This window comes from Petromyzon marinus, chromosome 35, assembly GCF_048934315.1.
Source record: "Petromyzon marinus isolate PM22_M1 ecotype Great Lakes invasive population chromosome 35, UKy_Petmar_22M1.pri1.0, whole genome shotgun sequence".
NCBI lineage: Eukaryota > Metazoa > Chordata > Hyperoartia > Petromyzontiformes > Petromyzontidae > Petromyzon > Petromyzon marinus.
Genome location: NC_133701.1, coordinates 2771408 through 2794911, shown reverse-complemented (window position 1 = coordinate 2794911; position 23504 = coordinate 2771408). Strand labels below are relative to the sequence as shown.

The 23504-nt window shown below is 55.9% G+C and overlaps 1 protein-coding gene and 1 long non-coding RNA gene across 7 annotated transcripts in view; both read right to left on the bottom strand.

The window, feature by feature from the left end:
* LOC142929810 (uncharacterized) overlaps nt 1-23504 on the bottom strand; it is a 147946-nt gene that overhangs the window by 31155 nt on the left and 93287 nt on the right. The gene's annotated exons all lie outside the window — the stretch shown is intronic.
* Nucleotides 2604-23504, bottom strand: part of ERI3 (ERI1 exoribonuclease family member 3) — a 45742-nt gene continuing 24841 nt past the window's right edge. For all 6 annotated transcript variants that reach the window (XM_076071817.1, XM_032965959.2, XM_032965961.2 and 3 more), the window contains 2 exons: nt 17993-18089; nt 2604-3842 (listed from right to left, as the gene is read on the bottom strand). In XM_076071817.1, the coding sequence (XP_075927932.1) occupies nt 3763-3842; nt 17993-18089 (177 nt within the window). In that variant the 3' untranslated portion in view covers nt 2604-3762. The remainder of the gene's footprint in view (nt 3843-17992; nt 18090-23504) is intronic.

Genomic DNA, 23504 nt, shown 5'->3' with positions numbered 1-23504 from the left:
CATAGTGGGTGGACTGGAGAGACCAGGCATAATGGTTGGACATATGTTATGTAACGATGCGAGATACCCAGGCACACACGCGGACTGCAGGGAATGTCGATGTGGTTACATTCGTAACGGCTGTGGTGCTGTTACGTATCGTGGCAATTCATGGAATCATAAGGGCGGAAACGTCACTGTCTTAGCACGGTGGCTAGGAGACGTTAACGACCTCACCTGGTATGCAGGAGCGAGTGGGATTGGATCCCGACCCCTGCTGCTGTATATTTGGAGTTTGCGGTGTCTCTCTCCCCATGGTCGTGTGGATTTTTCTCCAGGGCCTCCGATTTTTCCCTCCGCATTTCGAAACACGCATTTAGAGTATTTGGCAGCTCTGCGTTTACCACGCGGTAATAAGCCACTTCGTCGGGCTGCCATTTGTGTCGCTTCTGAAAAAGAGCTATATAGCACGGTGGGTCTTACCTGGTAAAATCTAAAATAGTTTAGTTGTTATAGTAACAGTAGCCTCAGTGTGGGTTGGGGTTGTAAGACGATAACTGTCGGTAAGACTGAAAACCGTTTTCAGAAACCGGTTCGGAAAGTTAGGGGCCTCGGAAACCGATTTCAGCGGATTTTCTTGTAATGCACCGATTGGAGCGTGTGACGGTACAAACAGCACGGCGGCAGGCTTCATGGTGAATCACGTAAGAGGGTGTAAGGGGGTAAAAACTCGAGGCAAAAAACAGCCCCGCAACATCCTGTTCATGCCACTTCTGGCGCCAAGCTCTGGTGGATACTTGGTCTACTCTTCCACGATGAACAGGCGTGTTGTGAAGAGGCGGCCGTTCCCACACTCTGCCCCACCCCACGCAAGCAGGCGACCGGTGGGCCGTGGCGATGCAACATCGACGCTGCCGGGTAGACGGCCGGAGGCTTGTCGAGGGCGACTTCGTTGGGACTTCTGAAGAGGACCCGAAATGAATAGTAGCAATTAAATTAAAAGTTCTAAACTACCTTTTGTGCGGTAAACATCACATTTTTTTTTACATTTTCGGAGACTCAACGGGAAGGGGTGGGGTCACGAGGGGGGGTGGGGTGGGAGAGCGATCGCCCTAAATGTCCCCCACCCTCTGGAATCCACCGCTGATGTCGACACCACCCCGAGTTCGGCTCCCCGAGTCTCGGACACTTCCACGGCGCACGAGGGGGGGGGGGGGGGGGGCGAGGAGGAGGGGGCGACGTCTCCCTAGCTGGTGCGGAGCTAACGAGGAGCTTCCCGCACCAACCTCGCTCCCTCCCGCATCCACCTGCACGGCGTGGCCCGCGCGACTCAAATAATCAAACAATAATCAATTATTGAGTAGCGTCGGGGCCCCTGCAGCCGCCGCAGCTGTTCCATCTCATGCATGGTGTAAAGTGCAATTTGTTCCAGCGACAATCTGTCGCCGTAGAACAAAAAAACCCACACAAGGCAGCGGTGATTATATAAAAATTTCTCTCCCTCCGCCTCGTCGCGATTTCTCATTATTGAGTCTCGCAGTCGGTGGCCGGCATGGACCGGGGGGGGGCGCCTCCACAAGACTTCATGAATTTTTCAACACTCGTTGAACATTTTCTTCTTCTTACATCCACCATCGCCCCCCACCCCCTCCTTCCTTACCCCCCCCCCACCTCCCTCCCAGAGCAGAGGCGACAGGATTTAGAACGCCGGCCGCAGCACCTGAGTCGATTGAAAATTTAATGAAGCTGCGCAAATCGGCTGCTGGTGAAGTTTTGAGCGGAGAACTTTGGCACGTGACACACACGGGGCAGCGCTGCAGGGCGGAGGCGCGCAGACCATCGCACTGCAGGAAGAGAGAGTGGGGGGCCAGCCACAGTCATGATTTGGGGGGGCGCCTCCACCCCCCCCCCCCCCCACTCACTACCCCATAATAACCCGCGGGCAGCAGCTGTGGTAACAACAATAATGTTATCTGTTTATCCAAGGAAACCACGCTCGTCTCAACGCTCTTTTCGATTGTTTTTCCACATTTCATTTGGCCCGCAATCACTTTCTCACTGAGCGATTCCTCTCGTTGTAAACGCCGCATCTGTTCAGGTGCCTCGAGATTTACTCGGCGGCTGCCACCGTCTAAAACGACGACGACGACATATTTTGGGAGGGCACCTGCCCCCGGGATGTGTGTGGCCAATTCCATTTTGGGGTCTGGCTTAAAGTGGCGAAGAAACCGACACGTACAAGGGTGAACAGAACGAAGCTCCGCACAGATGGAGTCAATCGCCTTGCTGCACCGCCATCGATGGCCACCTTGCAGGCCCAAGAGTTTGGCAAACGTGTGTTGGTTCCACCTAAGTCGCTCCTCCAAAGCGCCGAATTACAGGTTTGCGCCACCGTGCCTCGCACGAATATCTCTGAGGAGGGCACGGCCCTCTCCACGTCTCTCGGTGCACAGCCCCTCTTCTCACGGCATCGAAGAAGACTGCTTCAAAAAAAGATTTAGCACGGCCCTAATTACCACAGCAGGAATGACAGCGAATATTACTGTGCCGATAACAAATGACACACACAGACACGCCGGCGAAACACCACACGGTGAAATAAAAGTTGATAATTACGGAAAAAATATCGCACCAGAAAATATTTAATGCCGCGATCAGCACTTGCACAAAAAAAAACAGGGATTACATTAGGGCTGTAAGCGAGGAGTCATTATTTCTTGTGAAGAGGCGCGTCTGTGATCAGCAGGCAGCACGGCGGTGACGAGCAACACAAGTGGCAAACCCACGATGTCCACTGGGTCCGCTAACAACCTCCGTAAATGGGGAGCCGCTGTGCGTTCTCGTTCTCGCGGTCGCGCGGCTGAAAGACGCGCCAGCGAGTTTCCGCTCACGCCGCTCCGGCGCGTGGCCGTTTTTTTTGGTTTACCCGGCGAGCGCTCTCGAAGCGCCGCATCACTGCGCTCCGCTCGCACGCCGCCGTCCGGCAAACTCGCCCCGGCCACAATTGTCGCGACACGCGCTTGCCCGTTTGAATTCGGAGCATCGCTTTGCCGCGTTCGTTTTAACGACGTGTGGCGGTCACGGCAGCCTCCGGCGGCTGGAGGGACCACGTGAAGCCGCGGTGCACGACACGAAAACAATAGCGCTTCCGACCCGACGCGATTCGATGTGACTATCGAAAGAAAATGGGCGATAAATCGATGCCACGTGGACCGTCCGAGGTCGTGTCCCATGACAATGGCCCGAGACCAACCAGGTGGGATGCCTCCAGCCTCGTCCCCTCTCGGAAGCCCAAGGAGGTTCAAGTATTTGTACGGCTTGGGCAGGTGCCCACCATGCAAGCCAGATGCTATAGGCTGCGGGCCTACGTGCAGGGCAGCGGTGGACAGTGCAGCAAAATCGACCGCCGCACAGTGCTCCTTCACAATCACGGCTGCACTCCTAGCCGTCAGCAACCCGCAAAATGACCAGCGTGGTGAAGTATGGCCAAATAAGCCCCCCTCCCCCCCCCCACGACCCGCACAGCATGCGGGCACTCATCCAGCAGTGGATAGATATAAGAGCTATACATGTACACGCAGCATATAAAAGTTAGTCGCGGTGTCCGTGCGCGTGTTGTGTTTATTTTAATCTTCTGTGCGTATTGCGCTTTTGCCGCGTCTATATAATTTGTGACGGGTTTTTCCGTGTGCGTGCGTGTGCGTGCGTGCCTGCCGCAGTTGGCCACGAATATTGCGGCCCAAGGGGAGCTGAGCGTGCCGTCTGCGACGATAAATGTGCACGTCAGAGTTGAGCCGTCACCTCCAGTGTCGCTCCACGGCGCGCCAGCTCCTTCAGGATGGCGGCGATATTCTTGCAGTCGTCTGAAAGCAGAATTTTACGCAAAAATAAAAACAACACGGGGGGGGTGGGGGGGGGGAGCGGGGGGAACGGTGGGCCGGGGTGGGGTTGGGTGGGGGAAAGGCGAAAAAATATCACAAATTAAAAAAAGACGTGTTGCAGAAGCACACAAAGTGAGGTGAATGTTGTGTTAGTGCATAATCTTGCTCGTGTGTAAAGCATCCATTGGAGGGTATTGTGACAAGCCACACTGCCGCTGTTTTCATGAGCACTTGTAAAAGCCGCACTGCTTCGAGTGGAAAGTCTCTCATTAATTTGTCTTTGGATAATAATAATACATCCGAAACGTGCAATGTTGATAATTAGAATGTTGTTTTCATCTTCTCTCGCACAAATTAGACGAGACTCTCGCTGACGACGCGCAACGCCGAGCGAATAGTTCCGAACATCTGCCGGTTATTAGACCGTTACGCGCTAACTAAATAATACTCGGCAGCGCTGACGCGGTGGGCGGTGTGCGGTCCCAGAGCGGACCCCGGCCAAGGCCCCCCCCCTCCCCCCCCCCCTCCTTCCACCCCCCCTCCACCTTCCCCCACCGAGCCGGCAGCAACCAAATGAGGCCGCCCCAACAAAAAAAAAAAATGATTGTGTTTTGGGAATAATCTCTGAAAGCTGAAAGCGAAACATCTCTGTCGAGCCGGAATTAAAACATCTGACCGAAGCGCGAGATAGCGGTGGTAAAACGGAACCCGCAGGACACGGCAGGAACTGTTCGGCGCGTTATCAATCGGGCGGGCGTCTAGCGCCTGTTAACCGGCGTTATTACAGCCGGGGCGACCCAACACCCGATCTCCTCTTATCTTATCACTTTCTTTCTCTCTCTCTCTCTCTTTTTTTTCCTTTCAGAAAATTTCATCCACGGAAGAAGAAGAAGAGAAAAAAATGTAACTCGCTCGGGGGGAGAGGGCGGACGGATCAGCTGTAATCTGTTGATTTCGGCAAATTTTATTTTGCCGTCTGTCAGTAATAAGGTGGGCCTGCTAAATTTGATCGGGTGGCGAGGGCCGGAGGGGGTAACGGCGGGGGGGGGGGGGAGCGGACCACCAAAACCCCCGGACGGAAAACAAGCCATCGCAAAACGAAGGCATTTCACCCGCCGCCTCGATGCCGCGCACACACAGACGCGCACGCACGCGCGCGTGCGCCAGCGAGCAGAGTAAGAACACACAACGGCAGGAGAAATGAGATAATGTAATGGATCCAGATTGATTGTTGGGCTTTAATACACAAATAGCGTGATAATGTGATGGATGCGGTTGGCGGGCCCGGGCGCTAATCTTTCTGGGCACATCAAAAGGAATCGTACAAAAAAAAAAACCCTTCGTAATTATCGGCTTACTTTTACTCACCAACATTCCCAGTCAAGAGCGCACAATGCCTGCCACCGCACGTCGCCCGTGAGTGATTACGCCGTCACTTACAAATGTATTTTTGTATCTGTTGGCATCACTATTAATTAACGATTGAATGTTAAACCTGATAACCCCCCCCCCCCACCCCCACCGTGACGATTTCGGCCCCCCCCCCGAACCTCCGCGCTTGGGCCACGCACGCGTCCGGTCGGGTGATCGGGCGACGGGGCGCTCGGCGGCCCTCCGGCAATGCCGCGGGGGTACGGTGGGGCGGGGGAGGGGGGGGCCGGGGTCCAACGAACGGCCCCGGCCGCCGTCGCCCTGCCACGGCGCCAAGATCCGCCGCTTCGCACAAACATCTTGCACTAATTGGCGCCGTCATTTACGACACACAAAAAAAAAACAAAAAGCGCATCAACACGGAAACTTCTCGGCTTCGTTATTAACGCGCGCAGTTCTGAACGAGACGTTGCGGTTCCCTCCGTTTAAAATAGATTCTTTTTTTGAATGATTAAATTTTTTCCAGCAGTCACGAAGAAATTATCACACTGTTCAAACGTTAGTCATTAATTATAGAAATAAAGCGGGGCGCCATTAAATAGTTTAATTAAATACAAACACTGCGCATGTGCAGATACAGGCGCGTTTTGTGTAATTTACTTGATAAAGAATTACGTTTGAAAATGAAAGACAGTCGAAAACACGCGCGCGCAGGTCTGTGAAACCCGGTGGGTGCGTTTTCAGACGCGGGCGCGTGTGTGCACGCAGCGCCCGCGTCCCAGTAGCTTCGCCAACAGCGCCGAAAGATTATGAATGTGCATGCGTGGATCGGTGTGTGCGCGCGTGCGTGCGTGGATGCTTGTGTGCGTGCGTGCGTGCGGGAACCACTATTTCTTTGTGTTCCGCTCTGCGTGGCGGTGCACACAGCGCGGCGCTTGGCAGCCGCCTCCGACGAGACAACCGCGAGACGATCACACGGCCTCGGCGTCGTCCCTAACCGCGAGTAGCGGAGCCTGCCCCCGCCCGAGTCAGAGATCACGGCGAATATTTCGAAAGCTAAGGTCGCGGTAATCTCTGCTCGCTTCTCCGCAAACGTCATTTGCCGTCGCGGTGCTAATCCGATGAGGACGATAACTTATCAGCGGATTCGCAGCCCGGCCCTGTCCTGCCTCCGTAATTTCTAGGGCTTCGGCGCAACGGTTCCGACCGCCACTCCATGAAAAGAAAAAAAAAACGAACGACCTGCTGCTCAACCGCACCTGCAGGAAACTTCAAAGGCGCCCAACATCAACAAATCACGCACCGAGTCCCACTTTTGAAATACACACGGACGTGTGGATTATAAAAAAGAAAAACATTCGTACCTAGGGGCTAGAGCCGCGCGGGCTGTCACGGCAGCAAATTCCTAATTTTTCATAATCACCGCAGTAAAATCTCTCATTTGCTTTCATGAGCCTGAACGCTCACTGGCGCCACGCGTCTCCGCAGCCTCCGCCGACGCTGCAAACGCGCGCGGCGCGGAAAACTTTTTTGCGAGCGACAGTTTACGAATTAGCGCCAGGCGCCTCGCTTCTCTTGACAGACGCGACCAGAGGCCACGGGCTGCACTAATTGGAAATAAAAGTAATAAGGAGGGTGGCGGCACAGTCGTCATCGCGGCTCATCCTCCGCGACGCTAAATTTGGTTAAAGGTTAGCGATTCCTTTATGAGAGGATGATAATTGGCCTCCAATCAGTTTGGCGGAGGAGGCTCGCTCCCTCCCCGGCACACCACTTTGCAATTATCTTCCTGTAATTGCCACCCGTGACTCGATTTGCTCGCCCAAGGCTTGATAGAAATTTCAGCACCTCTTCCGCGAATTTCTGACCGGCGGATATCTTCGCTGTCGCGAGAGTTTATTTCGAATCCCGAATTAGCGTTAATTACAACACACTGGAGCACAAGGCCATCTCCGATGCCCGTGCCGACAAGCCCCCCTGCTGATGGGGATGACTCAAGAAGACACTCGCTGCGCTCAAGCCGAGCAGCCAGGGGGACCCACATTCTTGAATGTGAAACTAAGTGGACTTCTGTTTATTTTTTATATAAATTATTACAATTTTTTTTTTCAATTGGAGGCATTTAAAAATTCAAGTGATCATATAACTACGCCAGGGCTAATAAGAGTGTTACACATTTTCATCTCTTAAGCACTTATTCTTTTTTGAAGCCATCACATTAAACAAAACGAGCCTACATTTTTCGAACCATTTCTTCTGATGTTACATTGCAGTAAGTAAGCGTGGCTTCATCGCCAGACCGTTATTGGTTTTTAATTTACAAACAAGCGCAGGGGATCTTTAAAGCGCCGCAAGGGCTGGGGAGGGTTTTCCACCGTAATGGAAACGTGGCTGCCCCCGACGCCCTTTAGCCGTGACAGCTCCGGCCTCCAGGCGCTGCTGTCACTCTCAGCGACCGCTCGCTCACGCGCCGTGTCACCGTGTCGTCACCGTGTCGTCACCGTCTCGCGTGCACACGCACTAAGGCGCCACGCTCGCTCGCATCTTGAGTGGCACCTCTCCACAAACGGTTCCCCCCCCCCCCCACCCCGAGTCCGGACTTCCATTTATTGCTCGACGCGAGTGCAGCGGACCGTCGGTTTGTCACGGCGCCGATGGAGGAGGCGGTCCGTGCCGAAAGGCCTGCGTGGACGCAGCGGCGCGCACGACGGGGTTAAGGGAGCTCAGCGACGTGTCACGCCCCGCTCGTTTACAAAGAGATGGCGCGCACGCACGCACGCACGCACGCGCTCGCCGAGCCGCTCAATAGCCGCCCGCCCGGCCCACAATGCAAACTGACAAACAACCACGGCGTGAACAGATTTGCTAATGTAATTTATTTGTCAAGGCGCTTCTTAATGGGCCAAAAATAATATGAAGAAGTGAAATAAATTCGCTAAGCCGCGGTGATGGAAACAACAGCGGGACGCGCCTGATGTAGAAATTGCGTTTGGCCATTTGTCTTTATGAGCGGCGGTTATTAATGGCTCGGAGGTGAAGGCACGGCACCGCCGATAATGCAGGCTGCGCCATAATCACATCCCGCGCGGCGCGTGGCGCAAATAAATAAATAACAACAAACACGGAGGGAGACAGCAGCCGGCAACCCAATAAGAGGGCAGAGTGTGGCCGGGCCGTGAGAGGTGCCGTCACTATTTATTAAGAGCTTCCCGCACCGGGCGGGAGCCGGGCGGGCATTAGGCCGGCAGGCGGCGGAGTATAATTCATCACGTAACGGTGCGTAATTGGCCACATTTCACACCACATTACTTCTCCACCGTATTTATAGTGGCAAAACGTGATTGCATTTTTTTTCTCTCTCCTACCCAAGCCAAACGTCTCCTCTCGCCGCTCACTCCTCACCGTGTCTTGCGCAACACAACTACAGACTTGCCTCGGTACCCCTCCACCACCCCGCCCCCACAATCACCCCCCACCGCCCCGACCAGCCCAGCAGCGCCGTAACTATCGATCCCGCGCAGGCAGCGGCTATGAACGCGTAAATCGGCGGCCACGAACGTCGCCGAAAGTCCTCCCGCCACCGCCTTCGCCGCGTCCCGCGAGATGACGCGCGCCCGCACGCCGACCCGCGTCCGCACCGGCCCGGCACCCGGCTCGGAGAGGAGGCGGAGGAGGAAAAATTGGCGTCGGCGCGAGCGGGAAACGGGGCGGACGCCGTCGCGAGATCCGGCGGCCGGTCGAGGGGAGTGGGCGGAGCGCGGTTGGGACGGCGCTGGAATCGGACTCTAAAGATTCTCGCCGGGGGCGCCGCGCGCTCCGTTCGGCTTAAACGACGCGGCACCCCGCAATCGCCCGCGCGGGTCGGCCCCCCCTCCCCTCCCCCCTCTCGGACACATCGGCAAATCAGCATTACGGAGCGAAGATAACACGCGTTTACCTAAATACGGTAATACGCGTATTGACACGCCGCCACCACAGCCGCCGTAAGAATCTGAATGCGCACAGCCAATATGGGGGCGCGTTCGGTAAATGGAAATTTAATGCCGGCCGCGACGTGCCAATGCCTTCACGTGTCCGGCTAACAACTCTGTAACGCACGCCCGCTGAGGTGGGGGAGAAAAAAAATCATTAGGGTGCCTCTGCAGAGGTGCCAAATCGTGATCTTCCAAACACCTTTCCAATCTACCCTGACATCTAAATCCATGACATTCCCCTTCAGTAAATGTTTGGTCTGATGAGATTTGTTCCTCATCAATAACTTATCAATCTGACCCATCAGCGCCACTGGATGATAACAGCATTATTTTCCAGTAATGGAATAAAGGGGCCGGGATTATTGCGTCGTCGGAATCGATGGCCAAAACCATTAATAAGCAGTCGTCAATAAGCCATCACGTTAAGAAGCAAATGATCTTTGACTCGCAGTAGATTACACTTGCAAAGGCCGCCCAGGTTTTTTTTTCCCTCCCAACAATAAAGGCCGGGTCATCTCAGGGGCAGAAGCAACTCTTTCTTATCGGTGGTAACGGAGCCGTGGTAGGGACGGGGAAGGGTGGTGGCGGGGAGAGCTGCCGCGATTTGGAAGTCGCGTCTCAATTAGCCCCGGGTGAACGGCGCCCGCGCATCTCGACGCCGGCGTCGCTCCCCGGCGCCGCCGTTGAATCACCCCGCGGTTCAAGCCAGCAGCTCCCTCCGCCGCGGAGTAACGCAAATAAAACCTCCTCGCAAGTGGAAGACAACGGACGCTTGCCCTGCGCCGGCGAGCGACCCGTGGTTGCGAACGGGCGGGCGCACAGGAGCGGGGTTCCTGGGGTGTTTAAGTTTGTTGTCCTTCCCCCGCGCCTCCGATTAGGACGGTTGGCTACGTACGGTGCAAAAGAAGGTCGACATGCATGTGTGTACACGAGCGATGTCGGTTGGTGTTGGGGCTGACGAAGCTCCTGTTCCGATTCAAAAGAAAAACCCCACAATGACCGAGGACTACCCGGGGGAGGAGGGGTGGATCTTGAATCACAGTCCGAAGGTCGCGAGTTCAAACAGCGGTCAGGGGTTGCTTCCCCAGCTCATCATTCCTCTGGGGTGGATAAATCAAGCACTACGAGTGCTGCGAGATGTGCGGCGCGTGGTGGGGGGAGTTTAAACTTGGACGAGAGGTGCAGTCAAATTGTATAAAAGTGATCAATCACGGCGCTCGGTGACATTCCGCCAGACAGGAGACGGGACGGTGGCAGCTCCGGCCAAAGCAGGGGAGGCAACGACGCCCGGCGGAGGGCGTGGGCCACGCCGTCGCTCGACCCCGACTCCCTGGACTTTATCAGCGAGCGCTCGTGATGCGAGCGAGTGACGATTCTACGCTGCTCCCGTCTGCCAGACAATAATTGCGCGGCGCCACCGATGCACTGCCGCACGCAATTAAACTCCGAGCGCTCTCCCCGGTCACGGCCGCATTTACATAAACGACCGAAAGCCGCGCGACCGCCTCCCGCTCACGCCGATCAGCGGCCAAGCCCGGTTTGCCCGACGCAAAGTTTCGGGTCAACGCCCGCCCGCGCCGTGCGAGGTGAAGGCCGCGATATCGATTAGGGAGCGGCAGCCGGAACCGTCAGCCGGTTCCCTCCTCCATCCCCGCCACCCTCGCGTCGCTGCCGCCGTCGCCGCCGCCGCGTGCGAGGAATGCCAATGTTTTCGCCCAGACGGCGGGAGAAGCCATTTGTCTTATGAATAAAACACGAACACAAAGCTGGGACTGCAAATGAGCCCTGCGGCGGACACCACAAGCTATCGCCGCGACGCGCGAGGCGCGTCAGCCCGGGCGAGACCCGACGCCCGCCCGCCCACCCGCCCGTCGGTCCCACCCTTCGCCGGGCCCAGGTGACCCGTGACCTTGGCGAACTCCTTGCTCCGCCCTGACCTGCTGCCCAAAAGAGGGATGGAGCAAAAGTGTGAGGCAGGGAGCCTGTGGCGGAAACAGCAAACAGAGGCCTCTGATCACCAGCCAAGAGGGTGAAACGTGTGTGGCTCCCACACCCCTCCCCAACCCCCATTATTTGTGGGAAGCCCGCGGGCAAAGTAGGCGCGGAGCGAGCCGGCGGCGCGCGCTGTAATTGCGCGCAAGTTTAGTGCCGCTCTGCGCGGGCGACACCTCTGGCTGCCTACGGAGTGCCAGCGCACAGCCAAAAATTGTCCTCTTTATAGACCCCGAGCCCTCCCCTGCATCTCGTCGCCCGTAATTAATCTGTCATCCGGTGCGGCCAGACTGCTTCATTAACTCTGACGACAAGCATCATCGTATGGCCTAAAGTGGGCGCGCCCTAATTAGTTTCAGTTCATTTGTCATTTTCTCGTTACTGCCGGAAAATAATAGGACGCCCAGCGCGCGCATGTGCGAGCGGGCGCCACATTACGCGCGTAACGCGCAGACCCCACGGCTCTACGCTTGGCGCTCACAGCCTCACCCGTCGCCCCCTTCCAATCTCGGCAGAAATTACGGCTTTATTCGGCGCACGTAATTACGCCCAATCGGTCGCGCAATTAAGACTTGACTGCCGTGCCGAAGCCGCTTAATTAGTTACAGAAGGGCTCGTTAGACAGCTCGGGTAGTTTAAAATATAACGATCTGTTTATGCTCGGAATCGGTGGCAGGGACATTGGCTTTTGAACTGGAACGGCGGCTAACAAGGAAAACACTTTTGTCTTTGGCGGAAGGAGGGGGGGGGGGTGGGGTGGCGATTGCCGCTACCGTGGGGGGGGAGGGGGGCAACGGGGGCAGTGGAACGCTTTAAATTGCAGGCGCACAAAGTAATTGGGAAATAATAGCGTTCGCAAGTTACCTGCATTCACGGGAACAAAGGGTGTTAATTTGAATCAGCGCCAGCCAACTTGCATTTCTGACAACGGCATAATTTTAATGAGTGTGTTTTACACACCGTTAATGCTAATCAGTCTCGCGGCAAAACGTGCAGGGGACGGCGGAGCCTGTGAACTCTGAAACATAGCGACACGCAGCGCCTAACGTGCGTTCAAAGGGGGGGGGGGGGGGAAAAAACGGCAAATTAACATTTCAAATGTACAACAAATACGCAGCCCGCGACTATAAAACATCTCGAGCCGCGCGAATGACTGATATAATATAATCCCACAGCAATATTTGCACTAAAATATGATTAATAAATAAAACGTAATATATTTTGCGCATGAATAAATGATGGGCATGCGAATGGTGCCGCTTCCCCCCCGCCGCCCCCCCCCCCCGCCCCGTGACTACGGCGAGGAACCCTGCGACTGAGACGGCGGGAAGCGACCGCGGTCCGATCTCCTCCCCCCTCCCACGCCCCTTCTCACACCCTCCGTTGTTTTTCCCGCATCCCTAGATTCTATTTACGCTCCCCACCGCCCCCCCGTTTGGCGCTCGTGTGGGCGACGACACAAAACGACAGCGCACACCACCCCCCCCGCCCCCCGCCCCCCCCCCCCAGGTGCACGACAAGTGGACGCACGCACACCGACGACCTCTGCACCCCGACAAATGGGATAGGGTTTTGTTTTTAACAAAAGTAGGGCAGGTTGTGCCTTTCTTCTTCTTCTTCTTGTTCTTCTTCTTCTTAACCGCAGCGGCGCTGCCCTGGGACGCGAAGTAAAAGCGGTCGTGTTTGCACAGAGGGGGGGGGCGCGGCACTCCGAGCGACGGTGACTATCATCGTCACCGTGCGTCCTCGGCCCAAGGAAACCGCGGAGGACAAACTCAGCAGTGCCACTCGGCGCACGTCTCAAAGGGGCTCGGGAACCCTTTCGGCCGTCCGCACCCAGCCACCGCGCACGGCGGGTGGAGCTTTCCGGCGTGCAGGCGGTGCAACTGCACCGGGCGCCACGCCACCCACGCTCCACCACTGGACCGCATAGACACTCGCAGGGAGACATGAGGAATGTACCTGCACAGTGGCGTAGCTATCGAGGGTGCGGGCGGTGCGACTGCACCGGGGCCCACGGGCCAGTGGGCCGCGGGTGCCGGGTTACGAAGATGCGGGAAGGTGAACAGGGCCCCACCCCCCCCCCCTCCCATCGTTTCATCCCTTGCACCGGTGCCCGTGTCAACCGCGCTGTGTCATCGTCCGAGTCAACAGCGCCTGGGTGGAGCCTGCAGGCGTCGCCCTGTCCCGGGTGAACCCCACCCCCCCCCCCCCCCCCCCCGAACATCCCCGCTGCCCTCCCGACCACGGGGTGACAGCGAGGAAGGCTGCAACGTTCCTAATCGCCATTACTGCCGCTGTAAGTATTTTAAATCAGGGCCACACATTGGCGCACGAGGGCGCGGTGCAAAAGCAGAAACTGGTCAGGAATCTGGAGGGGCTGCGGGGTTTTGGGCTAGCCAGGCCAGAGGCTGTTACTTAGGCCCTCAGGCTTGAGGACGGAGCGCCGGTTTAATTTTTCCGGTCTCGGCGGGGAGGGCGCTCCAAGGGTAGACGCCGCCAGGCGGCCCGCTGGCATTACCGGGCCACAGGCACACGGCAGCCTCGGCTCGCACCGGCACGGCCACGCTCGCCACGGCACGGTCAAGCATATCAAGGTGCATAACGAAGCAAGGCGATTTTGTGCTTTTGCCGATAATTTCAACCCAATTCTGCTCTCAGCATCACATCATGAGAATAGGTGCCCATTCGGAGCTATCGCAAGTGAGCAGCGCGGCAATTTATTTATTAGCTTGCCACTCAGCGGTCTCTGGCTGAACACTGTTTTTAATGCAGGGCAGGGTCTAATAGTGTTTGTGCTCTAAGCAGGTGGCAGGTGAGCTGAATCAGCCTTTTGTGTCTTAATTTATGAACGCTGACATGAGAAACCGCTCCTTGAAAAGGAACTGACCAAACATTCCAAGGCTGGACTATCCTGAATAGGACTTAATGTTCTGAGGATTTCCAGTGTAAATGAAGGACGTTTTGACTTAAAGCTTTCGTGACTGCAGGAATTCATATTCTTTGGGTCTTTCGGTAAAGCCACGTAGGTAGGTTTTCTTTTAACCTACCCACCTATGTGACTTTACCAAAAGACCCAAAGAATATGAAAGGACGTTTGTTTAATCAATGCTTTCATTATTTGCCGCCTCTTTAAGTCAACGATATGTCACGATTTGGGGTGGCGATGCGATTTAAGAATCGATTATATGTTTAAAATAACGTATTGACGCTTCGAGAGTCAATTACATAAAGCGTATACGGGCTGATAATGATCGCTGCACACGAGCAAGATTTGATGGTCGCATCATGCACGTTAGGAATTGATTTTAATTGCTATGGCAATGTATCGTTACACCTCTAATTATCATTACATTCGTTTGAAAACGGACGATTGGAGACACTGTGAGACGTACGTTGGTGTGTGCCTCTCCCAGCCCTCGAAATAATGAGGGCAACAGATCACGCACACATACACACACACACTAGCTTGCATGCATACATGCACGCAATGCACGCGCCCACTCTTCATTCTTTTGTTTAGAGGCAATGCCACTCTCTGTTGTTTGGCAGATTTTTTTTTCTCCAAGTAGAGGACTGTCCACCCCTCGTGGTGACTGGAGCCAGAACGAGCCCACCGGACCTCTTGCATTCCACAGAGGTCCAGGCGGTACCGGTCCATCTCCCGACAGAGGAATGGCAACCTCTCCTCCACAGCGAGAATTCGACCATGCCACGTGGCCATCCCCGGTAGTCTCGCACCAACGCATGGATAGCCTGAACAGACTATTGGTGTAAGTGCTGTTAGCGAGCACCTATGAAGGCCAGTAAGGCACACGAGGGGGTGGGTGGCCAGCACCACGCCCGGCCGCCTTTGTCTCCCGAGTGGCGATGTTTACACACTGCACCAGGTAACTCATTTGAGGCTGAGTCAACCTAGGGGAGGCCCATGACCGGTACAGAGGTGTTGGCCGTGAGCGGGAATCGAACTTGGGTCACGGGGTTCGTAGCGCAGCGTGCCAACCGCGACACTACCGCTCCCCACAATATATGCATACACACGCACTAACGCACTCACTAAGGCACTCACGCAGTCACTCACACGTGCACTCCAAACTCCCACGCATAGTCGCCCATGCGTGGGCGTGACGCAACAGCCGCCAGCCGCCACCAAGCGGCGGTAATGTCACCACAATGCTTGTGCCAGACTAGGTGCATCTTGAGGCGATCATCTCAAGTGTGGAAGACTGGCAGGTGTTACAGTTGCAGGCTATGACGCAAACACAAACACACACACGCTCTCCTATCAATCTCATCACAAGTGCGGCCCTGTGCTCTCTCTCGAAACGACGCCAAAGTCGGCCGGGAGGAGCAGATCCTTGATGGAACCCACAATGCACCACAGCTCTGTGATTACTCCCCGTGCCGGCGGCGCGATCTAGAACTCGCAACGGAGGACGGTGCTGCGACTCCAAGACTCGACGACGGAGGCAATTGCGCGCAAAACTCCCGGCTGCGAATAAAAAAAAAAAACCCGCTCGCGCACACACACACACACTCGCTAAACTACGGCAGCCCCGGCCTGAAAATCACAAGGGAATTAACAAAGAGACGCTGCACAATAGCGTTGCTTGCACAGGGGTTAAAAAAAAAAAACCCCAAACCCAATTTGTATGCCGAGGCTGCTGCCCCGCCGACAGCTTCATCATTAGCCCGCGCCGGAATTCCATTACACGTAATATTTGGGTGCGAGGGACGGTGGGACAGCGGCGAGTGGCGAACGGAGCCACCCCGCACCGGCAGGCACGCCGGCACGCGCCGGGTTATTTTTTTTCACTACAATCCGTGCAAAAGAGCAAACGAGTTTAACAAGGCAATTACATCGGTGCTGATGAGTTACACGATAGGAACAGCACCCCGAGCCCGGCAAAGGATAATACGCTGTCAGTCATTAGCGTGGCGCGCAGGAGCCTTGTAGCGGCGCGACCGGCGCCCCGCGAGAGCGCCGGCAAGTGGCAGCCGTGGAATTCGAAAATAATATGGCGCCAATTAAAAAAAACTTGGCCCCCGCGGTAATTGGCTGACCACAGCATATGCATGAGTGGCAGCCGGGGCTGCCGGTGTCACGCCGCAAGCGCCGCGACGCCTCTCTATCACGCCGACGCTCGGCGAGAGAGAGAGAGAGAGCGGCGGGCTTGGCGTGCCCGGGGCCCGCCGGGGTCGCGCGGCGAGCGGCGCGTGCGGTCAGCGGCGCGCGAGCGGCCATTACCCGGAGAGCGTCCGGTGACAAATTGGCCGTTTAAGCCGCTCGCGCCGTCGCCCAAACAGCGGGTAGAGGTCACGGTGGCGCTGGGGGGGGGGGTGTGGGGAGCAGTGGCGGGAGGGGGGTTTCCACCGAGCCCCCCAGTCTGCGCTGGGAATGAACAGCCTTGTGGTGACAGGGTGGGAAATCTCGACACCGCGAGCGCGGCCGCTCGCGGTGCCGATGGAAGGACTGGCGTGGCACTCCCCGCGATCGTGGTGCGTGGCACTCTCGCGATCGTGGTGCGTGGCACTCCCCACGATCGTGGTGCGTGGCACTCCCCGTGATCGTGGAACGCGGAGGATGATTTGCCCGATAGCCGTGCCCCCGCGCCCCGTTCGGAACCGCACGCCAGCAATCGCACGTCGCAAGCGCCGATGCTGGCTGCGCTCGCAAAGATACACCTTGTGATGAAGGTGTTAAAAAATAACTAAAAACTATATAAAATTTTGATTTAAAGCTTTCGTGACTGCAGTAATTCATATTCTTAGCTCTTTCGGTAAAGTCACGTTGAAGGGAAACAATAAAATAATAAAATATATATAAAACAATAAAAATTCTCACGACGTTTCGACCATAACACAAACGGTCGTGTTATGGTCGAAACGTCGTGAGAATTTTTATTGTTTTATATATATTTTATTATTTTATTGTTTCCCTTCAACGTGACTTTACCGAAAGAGCTCAGAATATGAAAAACTATACAGTTGTGAATTTAAATCCAGTTGCGTATAAACACAGAAGACGCTATTTAGCATCAACGTTATTTAGAAATAAACGTGATTTATAAATAACGTCATCTAGAGACAACGTCTTCTGACGCGGCACCGTGCTCTCAGGAGAGGCCAAAGTTTACAGCGAGGGTGCCTCAGTGCCGACTGCAGCTCAGAGGTGCGTCACTCGGGGTCGTCTCGAGTGAGCAGGCTGGGCTCGGTGAGGGGGGGTGGCTGATGTGGAACCCACCGGGTGAAGATGGGGAAACAAACCTCACGACGCATTACGAACCAGCGACAGTTCGGGGGGGAGGGAAATAAACCCAATATTAAGAAAATTAGTGGACACTGACGAAAGTAAACAAAAGTGACAGCGTGCAGCATTGTTTATTAAAAGGAAAAAAAATTGTAGTGATTTATTTACGTATTATTTATAGTGAGCGACTTGTTCTATTTTGCACTCCTATTGTTGTTTTTTGTGTGCCGTCATAACTCGTTGACCCGCCCCAAACTGAACATCTGTTCAAAAAAAGAAGCTTCATAGCTCAGCGGAATTCCTCCTGCAGCCTGAATGAAGACTCTCATTCGGATCGTGACGAGCGCGGACCCGCAGTTCGGCCGCCTTGTCACCAGGGGCCTCTCACGAGCCGCCTCCGGTGGCCGCCGCGGGCTCCAGCGGGCCGGCGGGCCGGCGGCCACGATCCCCGACCCGGCAAACTCGGGCGGGAACCTACGACGGCCTCGCCGAGTCGGCCGCTCTCGTTGGGGGGAGGGGCGGCGGGCGATGACAGAGACACTCACCTATCCCGCTGTGCAGACGTCCCTCGTGTTGCAGGTTGAGCCCCGCCATCATGTCGGCGATGCCCTTGGCGTAGCGGCCGGCGGAGGCGGCGTACACCTGCCAGACAACGCGTGCCGGGGGGGGGGGGGGGGGGGCGTGTGGGGTGGGGGGGAAACGCCACTTAGGCACAGCCCTAATTCAAAACGAGCGGATCAGGGTACATTACAGACAAAATTTATTTGCGGCTGAGAAAACCCTCCAATCCATTTCTCCCCCTGCTGCTTGTTTCAATTGCTTCGGGCCAGATTTTTATAAAATTCAAGCGGGCGGATAATAGGCTTAGCAAGCACATAACGTGAATTGCACCGATGTAGAGCGTGCATCTCACGCTCTGACCCCGAGACAGAAAAATCGACCGCTGGATGCGAGGTTAGTGTGCGTGTGTGTGTGTGGGCATTGTGTCGATGTGTACGTGCGCACGTGGCGGTGTGCATCTGTGCACGGGCGCGTAATTGCGTGCGTGCGTATTGTGTGCGAGCATGCATTATGCGCGCACGATTGTGTTCGTGTGTGCGTGCGCGTGTGTGCGCATGCGTGCGTTGTGTTGATGTGCGAAGCGGTAGCGTAATGGTCAGCGAGTTGCGCTACACGTACCCAGCGACCCGATTCCCACTCACGGCCAACAACGGCGATGAATATCTGAACCGGCCCTGGGCCGAGTAAAATGCGGAAAGCGAAGCGAGTTGCTGCCAGGCCGATCGCCGTACCGTCGCAGACACCGACCCCCCCCCACAACCGCCGCTCGGCACTCTGGGAGGGAATTGTTTTTGCGTGGGCCGCGACGTCTCCTGACACCGCCGCTCGGTGGCCGCGGACAGCGCAAGCCGCGCCGAAACATTGCGGAGCCTTTCGCAATATTGTGACACCGCCCGCGTCTCACGGCACACTCCAAACACGGGCCCACGCTCCCCGCCCTCTTAATGTCCCCGTGGTGTTGTGTCACATCCAGCCGTCTCGCCTCCACGGCCGCGCACGCGGGAAGGCGAGCGTGCGCGTCCGGAGACTCGTCCGGTGACTCATCCTCGTTCTCCCTTTTTCTTCTGGAATTGAAAGCGGCATGGCGAATAAACACCCCTCGTTGATTCTTCTTCTTCTTCTTCGGTGTTGCGTGTTGCAGGGGCGAGCAAGTGACTTCTGGGATGGCAAGAAAAGTTCTGAGATCGATGGGAAAGTTTTCGACGGGGTCGGTTTGCATTCGACGAATTTTATTTTTTCCACTACAAGACAGACCGCAGCCTCTTGGTCGGAGTAGCGACCGACGAACGGAGGGCAAAGAGCACCGAGCGAAGAAGCCGTCCATCGATCAATATATCTTGCGGACAATCATAACCCCCAACCACTCCTTTCAACAGTTTCTGACCACTCTCCAAGGTCAGGTTATGCCACCTTAAAATAAATATATATTATGAGAAGGCTTATGTATTTTTGCCGAATTTTGTTATTTAGCTAATCCTGAACACACCTTGATCAAACCCACTCTGAGCGGTGTGGTGAAGTATGGTCACACAATCGCCACGACCCGGCACGGCATGGTGGGGGGGGGGAGGAGGAGCAGATCTTCATCCAGTAGATTGACAATGCGCTGTGAATTGAGAGGAATACTAAACCCTGGCGTTGCCTTCTGGTTTGCTCTCGAGCCCGTAAGTGGAATGACAAACATCTCCCGCCGATGCATCTGCAGCCACCACGGCGGCGGGGCGATTGTTTATCCTAAAAATTAATCCAGAAACACCCAAACCGTACGCGACCCCTTAAAATGTTCCCCGTGGCAACGTTCGCAGGCGCGCGCAAGTTTTCCTCCACGGCCCCTTGCAACAACAACAAAAAATCCCACCGCACCCGGCACACCCGGCAGCGCGTTTCGTTTTTCTAAAAATCCGCTTGGCAGATGTGTTCACGCACGGCGGCAGAAGCGGGCATATGCAATCATTAACGCGTGCAATCTGCTCCAGATGCATTCCTCAGTCATAGTAATAAAAAAGCTGGCAAATCAAAGCAAAACTTGTTTGCGAACGAGCGCACCGTAAACAAAGACCCCTGCTCGCTCGCTCGCCACCCGCCAGCCCTCGCCGCCCCCACAAGCTGCGGCGGCCCGGCCGGCTTGGCCCTCGGAGAGAGAGGGGGGGGGCCAGGTGGCACCAATATCAGTCGGCTCGTTAGAGGGAGCCCCCCCCCCCCCTCTCCCTAGGCCACCGCTCGCGGCCGGACAGCGCCGACAAAAGCGTCCGTCTTTGGAGCGTCGAAAAGCCCATTTCCGATTCTGCACGGCTGTCTAAGTTCGCCGTCCCCGGGGGAGGGAACCTTTTAACACGGCGGTCAGCCCGGCGTGTCCAATGTTTATTAAAGGTGGTTAAAGCGGTTTACTGTATGCAGGCTCCACGCCCGCACACGCGGAGGGTCGGGGGGGGGGCCGCCAGGGACCCCGGTACCCACGCCCATTATCCATCACCCCCAGCGCCGCCTGGCCCAGCGCCGTCATCTCCTCATCAGTGCCAGCTCCACGGCCAGCCCGCCCGGCACGCCTGGGCTGGCCGGTAAACGTGCGGCCCAGACGCCCAATGATTACCACACCCACTACCCCGGCCACAACCATCACCCCAGACGCAAGTATCATCCCAGCCACAACCATCATCCGAGCCACAACCTTCATCCTAGCCACAACCAATACCCCAGACACAACCATCACCCCGACCACAACCATCACCACAGACACAACCATCAACCCAGCCACAACCATCACCACAGACACAACCATCATCCCAGCCACAACCATCACCCCAGACACAACCATCACCCCAGACACAACCATCACCCCAGACACAACCATCACGACAGACACAACCATCACCCCAGACACAACCATCACCCCAGCCACAACCATCATCCCAGCCACAACCATCACCCCAGACACAACCATCACCCCAGACACAACCATCACCCAGACACAACCATCACCCCAGCCACAACCATCATCCAAGCCACAACCATCACCCCAGACACAACCATCATCTCAGCCACAACCATCACGACAGACACAACCATCACCACAGCCACAACCATCATCCCAGCCACAACCATCACCCCAGACACAACCATCACCACAGACACAACCATCACCCCAGCCACAACCATCATCCCAGCCACAACCATCACCCCAGACACAACCATCATCCCAGCCACAACCATCACGACAGACACAACCATCACCACAGCCACAACCATCATCCCAGCCACATCCATCATCCCAGCCACATCCATCATCCCAGCCACAACCATCACCACAGACACAACCATCACCACAGCCACAACCATCATCCCAGCCACAACCATCATCGCAGCCACAACCATCATCCCAGACACAACCATCACCCCAGACACAACCATCACGACAGACACAACCATCACCCCAGCCACAACCATCACCACAGACACAACCATCATCCCAGACACAACCATCACGACAGACACAACCATCACCCCAGCCACAACCATCACCCCAGACACAACCATCACCACAGACACAACCATCATCCAGCCACAACCATCACCCCAGCCACAACCATCATCCCAGACACAACCATCATCCCAGCCACAACCATCACCACAGACACAACCATCATCCCAGCCACAACCATCACCCCAGACACAACCATCACCCCAGACACAACCATCACGACAGACACAACCATCACCACAGCCACAACCATCATCCCAGCCACAACCATCATCCCAGCCACAACCATCACCCCAGACACAACCATCACCCCAGACACAACCATCACGACAGACACAACCATCACCCCAGCCACAACCATCACCCCAGACACAACCATCACGACAGACACAACCATCACCCCAGCCACAACCATCACCCAGCCACAACCATCACCCAGCCACAACCATCACCCCAGCCACAACCATCACCCCAGACACAACCATCACCCCAGACACAACCATCACCCCAGCCACAACCATCACCCCAGATACAACCATCACGACAGACACAACCATCACGACAGACACAACCATCACCACAGACACAACCATCATCCCAGACACAACCATCACCACAGACACAACCATCATCCCAGACACAACCATCACGACAGACACAACCATCACGACAGACACAACCATCACCCCAGACACAACCATCACGACAGACACAACCATCACCACAGACACAACCATCACCCAGACACTACCATCATCCCAGCCACAACCATCACCCCAGCCACAACCATCATCCCAGCCACAACCATCACCCCAGCAACAACCATCATCCCAGCCACAACCATCACCACAGACACAACCATCATCACAGACACAACACATCACCGCCACAACCATCGCAACTACACCGTGCCCTATCCACAGCCACTGCCGGTCCAGCGACCGCGTCAGGACACCCTGGCCAAAAAGCCCGCACCAGCCACGACCGTTGCGGCAGCCACACCACGGTAGCCTCACCACAACCACCGCTGAACCACAACACCTCAGAAAGCCACCACCCATCTTTGTGGACTGGACCCCCAATGAATTCATTTTTTTATCCATCAAGCAGCATAATGGGAATTACGCGATCAACCACGAGGGGCCATTTCAGATTGGATATTCAGCAAGTGTAATTACAATATCAGCGATGGGTATACGAATTAAGTGGGGGGCCCACGGTGTCAGTGATGGGGGGTGGGGGGACCGCTGAGGAGCAAGACGCTGTGACACGAGGATTTGTTAGGGAGAAGGGGGGGGGGCGTGTTTGTGGCCACGGGGGGACGGTGGGATGAGCTCCTCCCCTCCCCCCATGCCTACACCCGTGCCCCATGCTTTCCCCACCACCCCCCCGCCCCCCGATGCCATCGTGCCCTGCGGTCGCGTGTTCGGTTTGAACGTCTCGGTTTCCCCGGTAATAACAAGCACAATAAGCGCGTAGGTTGTGGGCTTCAAACTGTGGTATTTTCAAACTGCCGCCGCGGCCGGAGAAAGCGTAACGACGCCGCGTTGTTTACAACAGAAATAAAAGAATCCGGTGAAGGAAAATGTCGAAACTTTTACAAAGACACCTGAGAGAGAGCGAGAGAGCGAGAGAGAGAGCGAGAGAGAGAACGAGAGAGAGCGCGCGAGAGAGAGAACGAGAGAGAGAACGAGAGAGAGAACGAGAGAGAGAGCGAGAGAGAGCGCGCGAGAGAGAGAACGAGAGAGAGAACGAGAGAGAGAGCGAGAGAGAGAGCGCGAGAGAGAGCGCGAGAGAGAGCGAGAGAGAGAGAGCGAGAGAGAGAGCGAGAGAGAGAGCGCGAGAGAGAGCGAGAGAGAGCGCGAGAGAGAGCGCGCACCGACGCACCAACGCGGACGCAACAAAGCCCACTCGGAGGCGCTCGGGATAAACGCACGCACAGACACGCGCGCAACACACCGCCGCCACGTTCACAGTTGGGCGACTCTGTTCGAGGGCCGAGCGGATGATGGATAACA